Source organism: Triturus cristatus, chromosome 1_2, assembly GCF_964204655.1.
Source record: "Triturus cristatus chromosome 1_2, aTriCri1.1, whole genome shotgun sequence".
Taxonomy (NCBI): domain Eukaryota; kingdom Metazoa; phylum Chordata; class Amphibia; order Caudata; family Salamandridae; genus Triturus; species Triturus cristatus.
Window position 1 is genome coordinate 831,994,086 of NC_140580.1, and position 13,490 is coordinate 832,007,575.

At 44.3% G+C, this 13,490-nt stretch overlaps 1 protein-coding gene across 18 annotated transcripts in view; it reads right to left on the bottom strand.

Moving 5' to 3' along the window:
* Positions 1-452: 452 nt before the first annotated feature.
* HSPG2 (heparan sulfate proteoglycan 2) overlaps positions 453-13,490 on the bottom strand; it is a 903,404-nt gene continuing 890,366 nt past the window's right edge. For all 18 annotated transcript variants that reach the window (XM_085608925.1, XM_085608919.1, XM_085608917.1 and 15 more), the window contains 3 exons: positions 5,895-5,978; positions 4,016-4,119; positions 453-2,750 (listed from right to left, as the gene is read on the bottom strand). In XM_085608925.1, the coding sequence (XP_085465051.1) occupies positions 2,578-2,750; positions 4,016-4,119; positions 5,895-5,978 (361 nt within the window). In that variant the 3' untranslated portion in view covers positions 453-2,577. The remainder of the gene's footprint in view (positions 2,751-4,015; positions 4,120-5,894; positions 5,979-13,490) is intronic.

A 13,490-nucleotide genomic window follows, 5' to 3' on the forward strand; every position in this document is an offset into this window, starting at 1 on the left:
CTTCTCTGAGCCACATGCATGCCCGTTCCCCTAACTATTTTACAATGACAGGAAAGATGAATGACCAGAGATGGATTGCAGGACATTTGCGACATATCGCTAATCACATGTTCGTGACCATGTGCCAATTTACAATACTTTTGTGAATATATGAGCATCTTAGGCAAAAAAAGGTGCAGATTAATGAGATGCAGTGAATATTATTTGTCAGTGTAAATGGGGAATCAGATGCCGGACAACTGGTTACTTACAAGGTGAACAAGTGTGCCAAAGGAAGCCAATATGATGATTAGCGAACCCTCAAAACCTTGTGACAAGACATTTTAACATGAAATAAAACCCCATCATAAAGTTTCTGTAAATCCAATATCCCACCATCAAAGTCGAAATACCATCAACTCCGAAAAGTATGCAAAAATTGTTTGAAAATAGTGATACAATGACACAATCAGTTTGTATTTCTCAAATGTTTTATATTAAAAGGCTAAAACGGTGCCAAAGTGCTTCAGTGGCTTCGAAGGAACAGAGAGACCTCTTGTCCTGCCCTGAAACAAAAACACAGATCTTGAGTGGTGGCTTGTGTTTGCAGAAGGTCCTCAAGCGCAGGAAACCAGAACCTGGTACAGTTGGGGGCCATGAGATGTACAAGCCAGACAGACCCTCGGCCCTCCAATGTGTAAACATAAACAGTTGTACAAGTCCAGAGGATTGTTAACAAGAGACAAGACTGCCCCATCAGTGGCTGCTGAAATACTGTGGCCCAATTGGATGTCGTGGCTTTGAAAAAATGAAATCTGGAATAGCGCCTCCAGGATGTGAGCCATCAAGGCCCAAGGGGGCAAAGGGGATAATAGTTTGAGGATCCTCCACCAGTTCAAACAGAATACATTATTTCTGTGTGCTGTCAAACAATGTTTCATTGTCCCCTTCCACATCTTTGTTCCTCTTTCGTGCCCCTATTGCTGTGTTGAAAACTTTCTTTTTCTCACCATCCAATGGTAAAACTGCCGTGGGGATTGAAGAAGCAAATAAAGCATTTCCTATCTGTACAATACACAGTCTATCTCATGAAAGTATGTCAATTACTGAAATAACAAAAAGATACACAATTCACTCATTATTTAGAGAATCTTGAGCCCTATTTGCTCCCCAGCGATGGGAATTGGGTTTGCCTTATCAAGAGGGAAGGGGTGGATTTAGAAGTGGCAATTCAAACTGAAAGGAGGCGCAAACCCTACATGTACACAGCTTAATTGCCTAGCTGAAAGTTAAAATCCTCATTACCCTCACTAGTAGTCACTAGTCAGTGTCCTAAGGATGGGGGTGGTTACTTATTAAAAACACTACAAATTTTGCTTTAATTTGCCTTGGATGCGGTTCGGAATCATTTGTTCTCAGCTACACTCATTTCCCTGAATGTCTTGCCTTCTTTGGAACCCCTGAATAAACAAACACACCTAACCTACAAAGTCTGACTCGCTCATCCTCCCCCTCCAAATACCACCTGGGCCCACTCTTAGGAATCACTTTTAAAAAGTGCACTGAATGAGGTGGCCTTTTTGCCAATTTGCATAGAACACCCATAATAATATGGGCTAATACTGTATTGTGAACGTCAGGATTTTGAGATTATGGAACACATTCAAAGAACTGTGGCAGGGCACACACATCAGGCACTGCCTGCAGTCCATGGCAAGCTATGTCAAGGCAACCTACTTTCCTCCATCGAGGAGCCAGCTCGCCCCAGTTTCCGGAAGCAACTTGGGCATAGCACCGTGAGTGAGAGCCGTCGATCTAAAGATGACGCGGGAGGGACACACTCGCAGTAAACTCTGCATCTTGCTACCTGCGAAGGAGTGGAGGACACCCAAGGTGAAGTATGTGGACTATTCCAAGAGCCAACATGACATCCGGCCATAATGTGCATCTACCAGAGTCAATTTGGCTTGCTAGGAATAAGCACAGCTCACCCTATGCAGACCAGGTGACCACAGCTGGCCTTTTGCTTTTAAAATCAATGCAAATAAAAAAAAACAATTAACAGTTATTTTAGGTTTGGAAATGATGGCTTGGCGGGACTGGAAAATAGCAAAGAAGCCCACTTTGCCAGAACTCTTGCAGCGTTTTCTTAAGTTCCCAGAATTTCTCCCTTCTGTCCAAACCCTTGTTACACACGTTGAAAGAACACGGACACTGGGTCTAAGCATATGGGGATGATGTGGGAGAGTGGCAAGTTGATTTTTTTTTTACCTCTCATTTTAACATAGCTTTCTGTGGAGGATAATACTTGTAAAGCACATACAGGTATATTTTTCCCTTAAAAAAATAAGTGTCTTCCTCGAATTTACATTATTCCTTCATTCACATTGTAAAAACATAATAGAATTATACTTTGTTTTTTAAAAAAGGGAAAAGAATCTGTAGTACAGAAGCACCAATATACCTCCTTCCCCCTCTCCCTTCATTATTTCCCCTCCCACCTTTTTTGGTAGCAGCAAAGCACCATATTGCCGTCTTTGTGTCTTTAAAAAATAAGTCTGTCTAGTGGCCACTGGGTGAGGTCATAGAGGCCCTGGCTTATGAAGGGCACTCCTTAGTGTTCTGTCCAGCCTCCACATGGTGCTTCAGGTCAATGGGCTGGTGAGGGTTCTGGCCCGGCCTGGTGTTCATCAGTACCACATTCTTGATGCACCCAGTGATCCCTGAAGAGTACTTGCCAGCGGTAAGCGTCTTCATATTTGGAGCGCCACCTGTAAAACAACATCTTTTCAGAATTTCGTACATGGCTTTTTCTAGCTTTAAAAACAGTAAACCAGTAAGATTCTTAAAGGTATTCAACACCAGAGGAAGAATGTAGCACTAATGTACTAGATTTTCTAACCTAAAGAAAGTATTAAAAAATGCTACGATATGGCGAGTTTGTTAATGAGATGTCCTTAATATGCCTGTCATATCTCTTCTGTATTCCCTTCCGATCACTTCAGCGTTAACCATCCCTTAAGTGGATGTCCATTGGCCTGAATTTCCATGGACTTTCTCACAACCTTAAATTATTGTAGATGGTCACTTTTCCCCTAGGAACCGATATGAATAGAGTTTACCACACCCTTTTCTTCCAACACATCAACATTGACTGTTACAAAGCGAGCCACTCTCCTCCCCATCCTCCAACAAACACCTTAACATAAAATATGTTTGTTCTTGTACCTCTTTTTCTCAATGCCCGGAGGCTCAAGTCTCCTTTTTCATTTATCTTCTTCTGTTCCTGTATCAATGCATTTCCTTTTCTCAGCTCATTTCCCTTTCTCTCTTGGTGTCTTGCTCCACCACCAACCTTGCTTTTACCCTCCTGGACCTCAGGCCTTTCTTTCCCAATGGCCTGTTTCATTCTGGCGCATACTCCCACAGTGTTTTGTACCGTTTCATTCTGGCGCATACTCCCACAGTGTTTTGTACCGTTTCATTCTGGCGCATACTCCCACAGTGTTTTGTAACTGGATCAAATCCCAACAGGGCTGGCTCACTTTTCTCACCATCCTGATGTTGATCAAATCAGTTTGAAGGGGTGTTGCTAAAGAATGCCTTTCTGTTAAGTGTGAAAAGGCAACTGACACCTTGGAGTGGGAAATGTAATACGTTTAATTTCATCATCATCATACCATTTTTGGGCCCACCTGGGTGACAAGTTTCATCACCCTGCTGACATGCACTGGGCACTTATTCTCCAGTAAAGTTGAACTAAGAGTCCGCTAACAATAATCGTGTCTGGATTTCAAGTTGCGCTACAGTTGCTGTGCAGAAAAGGAAGAGCTGGCACAAATGCTAACACCTTGCCTTTTTTCTGACTTTGTTACACTATACCTTCTGTATGATTCCTACTTTAACACCCTTATGTTCTGGTTTATTCTCACCACTTCAGCAACTTTCGATGAATTGCATACAATTGCGGCATACCCCAGCCCCGGTCATGTAGGAGGTGAGACTCCGTGAATTCCAACACATGGTTGAATCTTACCGAGGTAAATGCTGCCCTTGGTGTTCACCATGATATTATTTCCTGGAGACTGTCCCGTCAGCATCTCCTCTCCATCAATTTGGATGGATCCTTCCTTCCCCTCTCTGGAAAGTGTATACACACAAACAATAGTCAAGTCAAGTCCATTCATTTCCATAGTTACTGAAAACCATTGCAATGAGATACAGCAAGCAATTTAAAATCAAGAATGCACACCCGTTACCAAAATTCCCTCAGCTAGCTGTAGCAGTTAGATAAACTAAAACCAGGTCGCCACGTATATGTGTTTAGATGCAAGGTGAATCAGTAGAAACTGGTTGGCTGAATAACAACATCTAGTAACAGTCGTTCATTGCCCAGTGAGTTGAAATGCAAATGTGGAAAGTGAAACTTGTGGGGGAGCTAGGAGTACTAAAGTGCCAATGTACAGCCTCCTTACACACGAACAGGCCGCAATGTCAATATATCAAGGAGGGACCTTACAAAGCGATTAATATTTGCTTTGATAACAAGTTCAGATGTCCATCTTACGCTGGATCAGTAGGTGCACCAGTTCCCACAAATGATCATGCCATCTGAAGAGGTTTAAAAAAAATTAGTCGGAGCAATGCAAGCAGGTCAGGAAGAGCAGATTGGCTAGAAGTGGAGAGAACCTGACAGCATCTGATATGGACCGTTCTTTGTTCAATGGTTTAAAGTGCAAAATGTGCCTAGTGCAAAAAGTGTGGAAGCTAAAAGTATCAAAGTGCCAACGTGCAGCCTCCTATCACGTGCTACATACAATCGGAAATGTTGTGGAAATATAGCAGAACAGTTTGCAACCAAGTACAACACGTCATAGCCAGGCCATTGGAACCATTCATCATCCAAAAGTGCTGATGAATCAAACGGAAACAAGTTCACAGCAGTTCATGTAGCAAACAGACTAAAGTCTCAGTGTTTGATGACGCCCTATGAAGTGAAGTCCCATTGCGCTGTTTGTGATCCATGAAAAAGAGTTTTCAAAAGCTGTTGGATTTCTTATACTGATTGTAGAACTTACTGTCTTCTTGTTGCACAGGTTAATTATGAAGGTGTTGAGATCCCTGTACATGTATTCAGTGGAGCACATACATTAAGAGGGGTACATGGAAGAACTGAAGTCCAGAACTGCCTGGACATAACTTTCCTTAACACCTTAATGAGGAGTTTGTGCAACTAGAAATCCTTAAGTTCTATCATCAGGGTAAGGAATCCAATTGGGATAGTCTCGACTGCTCACAAGATTGGGAACACACTGGGCTTATGATCAACCAATAGGCTCTCAAGGGACACAGCATGGCAGATATTCAGCTGTGGGAGAAGGTAAGGCAGGACAAGCATCACAATCACTGTGGTTTCAGCAATGCTTGATATGACATGGAAAGGCTTTGGACTGGTGCCGGTAAAGCCAGATGAAGACATTGGCTGAACTAGCTTTTCCAGAAAACTAAACTTAATAGAGCAGAAAGCAAGGCCATTACACTATGGTATACCATAAAGAAACTAAACTCATTCATGGCAAAATTCAACCTATGTCTGAGCGAGGTGCTACAAAAGGAATGAAATCTCAGATACTGTCTCCTGCCTGGAAAGGTGGATTCAGAGAAAGAATCAATTAGCCATAATCGACATCATGCAAAACACTCTCAATGGCAAACTAGAAAAGGCTGAACCAGGCCCAAAAAAGCTGGCATGGATAAGAGTAAGAACCAAAAGACTATGCTAATTTACCGTCTCTACCTGCAGAACTATACTTTTCTATATTCTATTCTCCTCTAGGGAATGGACCTTGTATGGCATTAGTGTATTGTCATCGCCTTGTTATCGATGTCATGCTCATCCTCAGATACCCCCTTACCTGATGGCTGTCACTTTGTGCCATTCCCCATCATTCACTGGGTCCTCAGACATAATGTTTGCTTCTCCGCTACCCAGCTGATAACTGCAAGACAAATTTGATGAAAGAGTTAAACGTGGACTACGGAAGTGGAAGCAGGGGGCCGTAAAGGGCGATTGGAACAGGTGTAAACATTTGGCAAGTTGGGGTATCAAAAAAATATACATTTGTCTCGAAATTATTCTGTTTTTCACCAATGTGTGCCAAATTCCAACACCATGTTAGCCTCCTTTATTCACAAGTATCTCCTATGAGCAGGAATAAAGATTTATTGAGTCCTAATTGGCTTAGAGAATTGACAGTCCTCTATTGAGCCTACAACTTGCAAAAGAACGAGTGACGAAATAACGTATCCTTTCCATGTGTACTAAACATAAAACAAAGTTCCATCTCCCATGACGAGCACAATTTGAGATCTACCTCAGTGGTTTATCACACAGAATGAACTTTCTTAGTTCCATCTGCAGTACCTTAACATCGTCTACTAAGTGATTCCAGATATTCCTTAGTTATTCTGCTGTTAGGATAGATGGTCCAAGATTCTAATCATATGAAAGTCTCCCATCCTTCTACGACTTTTGTTGATTTGAAGGGACTACAGTGGCCATAAGTGGGTACCTGGCAACTTCCTTTCTTCTGTACATAGAGATAGGTTATAATGAGAACCTTGAAACCTATTTGGTATATTATTCATTCCATGATCGTCAAAATTTGAAATAAATAAAATGCTGGAATATATCTTTCATCCAAAAACATCTAATTGTCTTTGGAGACTTCTCACAACATGTGACAAACACTTATGTCCTGTAGGGCACAAACATGTCAAGCGAGGGAACCTAGCATGGAGGGTGCGGCAACCGTGACATTATGGCAGAGAGAGTTACTGACATTCTGAGTTAAGGATGCATAAAGTGGAGAGGAAGGGGTTTGTGACCAACACTCTGCAGATAAACTAGAGAATCTCTATTTTTAGGCTTTTTCCCAAAGCCAAGAGTGTGGAAGAGTGGCAAGTTGTGCAAAGGGCTTTCTGTGACTGGGAACATTTGTTGCAACAAGGGTCGGAACAGAAGCTAAGAAGAGAAAGATGACAAAGATATGGGGAGGAGGCTTTTGTGTACACACATCACATACAAAAATAGAACCCTTTTAAACAAGGCACACTTGAACAGGCTTTAAAACACATCGGACCAATGATTAATAAAAAAAACTAAAAAACATACTGCTCATAAGTGGACTTTCTCCCAAGGCTTGTCTAGTTCTTTCATCAGAGGAAGATCTATCGAAGGAATCTAAAATGCATGTGTCAAAGATACTCTAATACAAAGCAAAACAGATGTTTCTCCTGCTATTGCCAACGAAGAGGTAGCAGCATTGTCCCTGGTATAATGAGCTCTTACTCTTTCCGGAGGCTGTTTTTTGGTCAGTGAGTGGCAGATCTTGATGTAGAGTATGATCTAGAGGGAGATGGTCTGTTTCTGCACGGCCTTTCCTTTTTTGCTTCAGTAAACCCCACAAAGGTCCGATAGTCTAACTGGTGCTCTTTGGTATGCTCGATGTTAAAGGTCAGCGCTCTTGTGGGAGCTAGGCAATGGAGTCTCTCCTACTCAGAGCAGTGAGGCAGAGCATAGAACACCGGCAGGGTGATGGTTTTACCGACGAGGGATGGCATCATGACTTTCAGCAAGAAGGATACTCACACCTGCAGAACCAGCTTATCTGGAAAGAACGTGGTGCCTGGTGGATGGACACAGCAAGCCTGCAACTCACTTGCTCGCCGTGCCAAGGTTATGGCTACTAGGAACACTGCCTTGAGGATAAGAAGCCACTGTGAGAAGCTGTGAAATGGCTCAAAGGGAGTGCACGTCAAATATGTGAGGAGAAAGTTAAGGTCCCACCATGGCATGACTAAGGGAGAGGGAGAGGGAGAGGGAGGAAACAAATGTAGGCCTTTCAAGAAACTCATTACAACCAGTGATTTAAATAATGAGGGCTGGTCCGGCAACCATAAGGCATAAAGAGCCGTAAGGAGCCCTTTAACTGCGCCCAAAGCAAAGCTTTACCAGGCAAGAGAAATCAAACAACAGAACTTCAGCCAACTTCTCCTGGAAGGGGGCAATCTGGCATGTGCACATCTAACCACAAAATTTGTCCCAACAACAGTTGTATACTGTTTTTGTCGAGGGATGCCTGCCTGCCAAGATGACAACCACTTGTGGAGGAAGGTCAAAGGTGTTCAACTGTTGCTGATCAATCTTCATGCATAAAGGTAGGGACTGCAAATTCACTGGTACAGAACCCTGTCCTGTTGCTGCAACAGCATGGCCATCCGGAGAGGCAGCCTGATCCGAGGACAGATACTCATGACCAAGAGTTCTGGATAACATACTCTTCATGCCCAATCTGGGTCCACTAGGATGACTTGGACCCTGTTTGTCCTAATCTTCTTCAGAACTTGAGGCGTAGAAGATTTATTGGCGGGAAGGCATACAGGAGATCTGAGGTCCACTCTCTGCAGAAGTGTCTCACAGCAAGAGGAGCCTTGAAAACTCCAAAATGCAGAACTGCGGATATTGCGTGTTTTCTGAGGTGGTGAACGAATCAAGCCAAAGTTCTCCCCATTTGAGAATGAGACCTTGTGCCTCTCTGAGTGTAACTGACACTCGTGATCGACTAGGTGTAGACAGCTGAGCTTGTCTGCTTTGGTGATCAAAGATCCTGCCAGGTGGTTCACCACTAGGAAGACTTCTTGGAAGTCCAGCAATTTCCAGACATGTGTAGTGCCTCCTGTCCCAGGACCCCATTTAGCACGGCTTGTTCCAGCTCCACATGGTGGTGGTGCTGTCCATAAGCACTTGTATCAACCTTCCTTTGATGGATGGAGGGAAGGCTCCCAACTCAAAGCGGATTGGCTGCAGCTCCAGAAGGTTGATATGGAGCCAGACTTCCACCAGAGACCAGATACCTCCGATATCCTATTTCTCCTAGGTGACATTGGTCACCACTTGGGTGTGGTCAGAATAGGGGTCTGCCGCTGACAAAATCTTGGCCCAGCAATCACCACTGCAGGTCTTTTGCAGTCTCCTCCAAAATCTGGATGTAATCGGAGAAGTTCCCTTGATGTTGCGCTCAAAGACTTCAGATACCACTGCAGAGCCCGCATATGCCCCCTGGCATACTTGACATGCAGGATGTCATCAGTCATAACCGTCTCAGAGGCGACCTCACTGAAACCAAGCACAGAGGCTGAAATATCAAGATCAAAGCCTGAATGTCCTGGACGCTCTTTCCTAGGGGAAAGGCACAAAACCGAACCATGTCCAGAATGGCTCAGATGAAGGTGAGCATCTGAGGAGTCAGGTGTGACTTTGGCATGTTGATAGTGAATTAAAGATGATAGGTTTGACGTTGTTTGGAGGTGGTTGAAGACTGCCTGGGGTGAGCCCGCGTCAATCAGCCAGTCGCCAAGGTAGGGGAAGACGGGAATCCCGACTGCCAAAGGTGCTGCTACCACTGCCATCACTTTTGTGAAAACCTGAGGGTGCTGGTGAGTCCAAAGGGGAGCACAGCAAACTGAAAATGCTCCTGTCCTACCACAAACCACTGGTAGGGCCAATGGGCCTGCAGGACGGGTATATGGAAATTGGTGTTCTGCCGGTCCAATGCCACAATTCAGTCTCCAGGTTCAAGGGCAGACAAAACCCAGGCCAGTGTGAGCATTTTTAATTTTTCCTTCCGGAGGAAGGCGTTGAGAGGGACTAAGGCCTCTGGAATAACAACTACTTCTGGCACAGGCACCCTCTCGTTAGCCCCATTGGCCAAAGGGGCTTGCACCTCCTGCCATAAGACAGACAGATGGTCCTCTTTCAGTCATTCTGGGGGCGATGCGGCGGAGTGGTAATGAAGATATTCACCGGAACTCTTTTGGTTCCTTTCTTTTAACCTTTCGTTATTGCTAATTTGCACTGCCTAACATGGCGCTGTTTTGAAGCGCTCTGTCGCTGACTCCTTCTAGGTCACGTGACTCGCGAGCCTATCGCGGACCTATCAGCTTGCACCGGCCTCTATTTGGACTGCCGGATGCAAGTGCGCAGCGCGAGCGCGCCAGAGGCAAGCCCGTCTGCGCCCGTCCGCGCCCTGCCGTGCTCAGTGTCAGGTAAGCTCCCTCCGCATGTCATTGCAAGGCCTAATATTATTAAATATTCTGCCGCGAACTTGAGGTCTTTAGGAGCTTCGGCCTCTCCCAATTGTACCATAGCTACATGTCTACAACAAAGATTTGTATGTGTTAATTGCCATTTTGCCCTAGGCCGCGGCCTTAAAAAACGCCAGAGGCATTCTGTCTTGTCTATTCCAAAGAATATGTCACTTCCAGGAGCAGACAAGGTTTTTCACTTCTGGAGTTTAAACTGTCGCTCTCTCCCTAAAAATAGGGCTCATATTTATGATTTTTTACATTCAAAGAAACCCGACGCCCTTTTCCTTACTGAGACTTGGCTTCATGATGGCTCTGGGCCGGATATTGTTGAGGCTCTTCCTCCTGATTATGTCTTTGTCAGGAGTGATAGGAGTACGGGAAGAGGTGGCGGAATAGGGATTATTTTTAAATCTATCTATTCATGTAAATTTGAGTCCCAATCCCTCCCAGGTTGCGAGTCCGCCTTATTTAAATTTGCTATTTCTCCGCAATTTACTATTTCTGGACTTCTCATTTATCGCCCCCCTGGCTACGCAAAACTTTGGTCATCCTCCCTGCCAGACTTAATTGCCCCTCTCATTCTACATGCCGCTAACTTTTTGATTTTGGGCGATCTCAACCTTCATTTGGAAGACCTAACGAGTTCAGATAACTCTACTCTTCTAGCCGACCTGGAAGCCATTGGCTTGTCTCTCCATAACAAGGGACCTACACATCAAGCAGGGCACTTACTAGATCCTATTTTTTCCAATCTTTCCTTTGTATGTAACTGCCCTGCTCTGCTCCTAAGTTGGTCTGATCATTATGCGGTCTATTTCCAACTTAAGGTTTTTGATTCTCCAGTGTCCCGGCCAATATTTGACTCGAGGAGTAAGAGACCCTGGCATAAGCTGAAATTAGACACGTTAAATGGTCTTCTTGAAGGGAATCTTCCAGACACGACACTTCCACTCACCCCTTTAAATAAGGCAATATCGAACTGGTTATTTTCCTCTATAAACCTTTGCCTGCCTCCCTCATCGAAAATTTGCTCTTCCCATCGCACCCCAGTTCCATGGTTTAATGAAGATTTGAGGATTCTTAAATCACAATGTAAAGTTTTAGAAAGAAAGTGGCGAAAACTTTATGCTCCCAATTGTAAAATTGACTATAAGACAGCTCTTCATAAATATCATGCCGCCTGTAAGGCAGCAAGAGCAAGGCATATTTCCAAAACCATTACTAACTCATTGAACAAACCTCAAGTTTTGTTCTCCATGGTTAAAAAACTGTCCGGGGCAAACACTCTTCCTCTACCCCCTGCCCTGGATGTTACCAAATGCAAAACATTGCTAACTTATTTACCGAGAAAGTGAAGACTATATATAGTAAATTTGTTCCTACTTTGGCTCAGGACTCAAATACGTCTGACACAGATACGAGGCACATGGATTCCCCCCCGACACAGTGCAAATGGATTCCCATTTTGACACAGTGAAAATCTCACAGTGGCCTCTCCTTAATGAGGAATCATTTAAATATTGTCTATCCAAGGTAAATTCAGGTTCCCCTCTGGACCCCCTACCAGCTAATATTTTAAAACTACTTTCCCCTACCATATTGGGACTCTGTAGAGAACTCCTAAATACTTCAATACGCGAGTCACATGTTCCAATGGATTGGAAACACGCGATGGTTGGTGATTCCTCTACTGAAAAAACCCAATGCTGATCCCTCGGTCCTGGCGAGTTGCCACCCTATTTCACTTCTACTAGTATTTTCTAAAATTCTGGAAAAGCATGTCAATTTTCACTTAACCACTCATATCGAAAAATCTGGATATCTGCACCCCTCTCAATCGGGTTTCAGAACGCACCACTCTACTGAAACTACCATTTTGGGAGTAACTGAAAAATTACGTCACTGCTTAGATCAGGGTGAGACCATGGCGCTCATCTTATTAGATCTGAGCGCAGCATTTGACACCGTGTCTCACCCTATCCTGCTGAATTCTCATCAGTTAGCAGGTGTGGAAGGTTCAGCCCTGCTTTGGCTGTCCTCTTTTCTGAGCGACCGTTCATTTCAGGTCTTTTCTTCTGGGGTTTCTTCCACCTCTCGAGCATCTGCATATGGAGTTCCTGAGGGCTCTACCTTGAGTCCACTACTTTTTAATATCTATGTGCGTCCCCTTGCTACCATCGTTGAGGACGCAGGGCTCACCCTTTACTCCTATGCAGAGGACACTCAAATCATCTTTTCGCTATCCTCCTCTAAAGACAATACAATATCTTCTCTAAGGAATGGTCTGCTCCAAGTTTCAAAATGGATGAACACAAACTACCTTAAATTAAACGGGGACAAAACGGAGGTCATCATCCTGGGGAAAGATAAACATCTTTGGAACTATTCTCATTGGCCTCAAGAAATGGGTTTATTTCCTCAGCCGGTAACCCAAGCCCGGAATTTAGGTTTCATTATTGACAGCCAACTTTCCATGCGGCAACAAGCAGTGAGTACTGTGGGTACCTGTTTATCCATTCTAAGATGGCTGCGGAAAATAATTTGGATGCTCCCTTTTTCTACACAAAGAACTGTAGTCCAATCCCTTATTATGTCCCGATTGGACTATGGGAACATACTCTACTTAGGCTGCAATAGGGAACCTGTGAGGAGGCTGCAAATGGTTCAAAATTCTGCAGCGCACCTTCTCTGCCATATTGCAAGGACAGCCTCGGTTACTCCTTTTTTGCAGGATCTTCATTGGCTCTGCATTAATAACCGCATCAAATTTAAAGCTCTTTGCCATATTTTTAAAATAAAACAAGGTGCAGCTCCAGTGTATCTGCGAGAACTCATCTGCCCTTACACACTGCATCGCGCCCTGCGCTCCTCCACCCAGGGAAACTTGACACTTCCCAGATTTAAACTGACAAGAATGGGAAGACGGTCCTTCTCGTACCTCGGACCGAAACTCTGGAATTCCCTTCCTAAACATGTGAAGCTGGAACCCTCTTACCTAAAATTTCGTCGAGACATTAAGAACTGGCTCTTCATTCAGCAACTGGCCTAGTTACTTAGTCTAATTTAGACTTATTTGCGCCGGGAAACCCTATTAGGGTAGCTGTGCGCCTAACAAATTCAATAATAAGGGCAAGTTGTACCCCTTCTGGACTATCTGCAGGACCTGCCTATCTGAACTTACGATCCGACAACCAAGCAAGAATAACTGCAGCTTGCCTCCACCAGGGTGGCTGTGGCCCACTATGGGCACACTAAAGGATTTTCAGGTGGAGCAGGGAGGGGAGATGTGGGCTGAATTGCTCACTCACTTTGACCATAGGGGTCAATGGGCACCACAGCCTTGGCCACGAAACTGCTGGGCA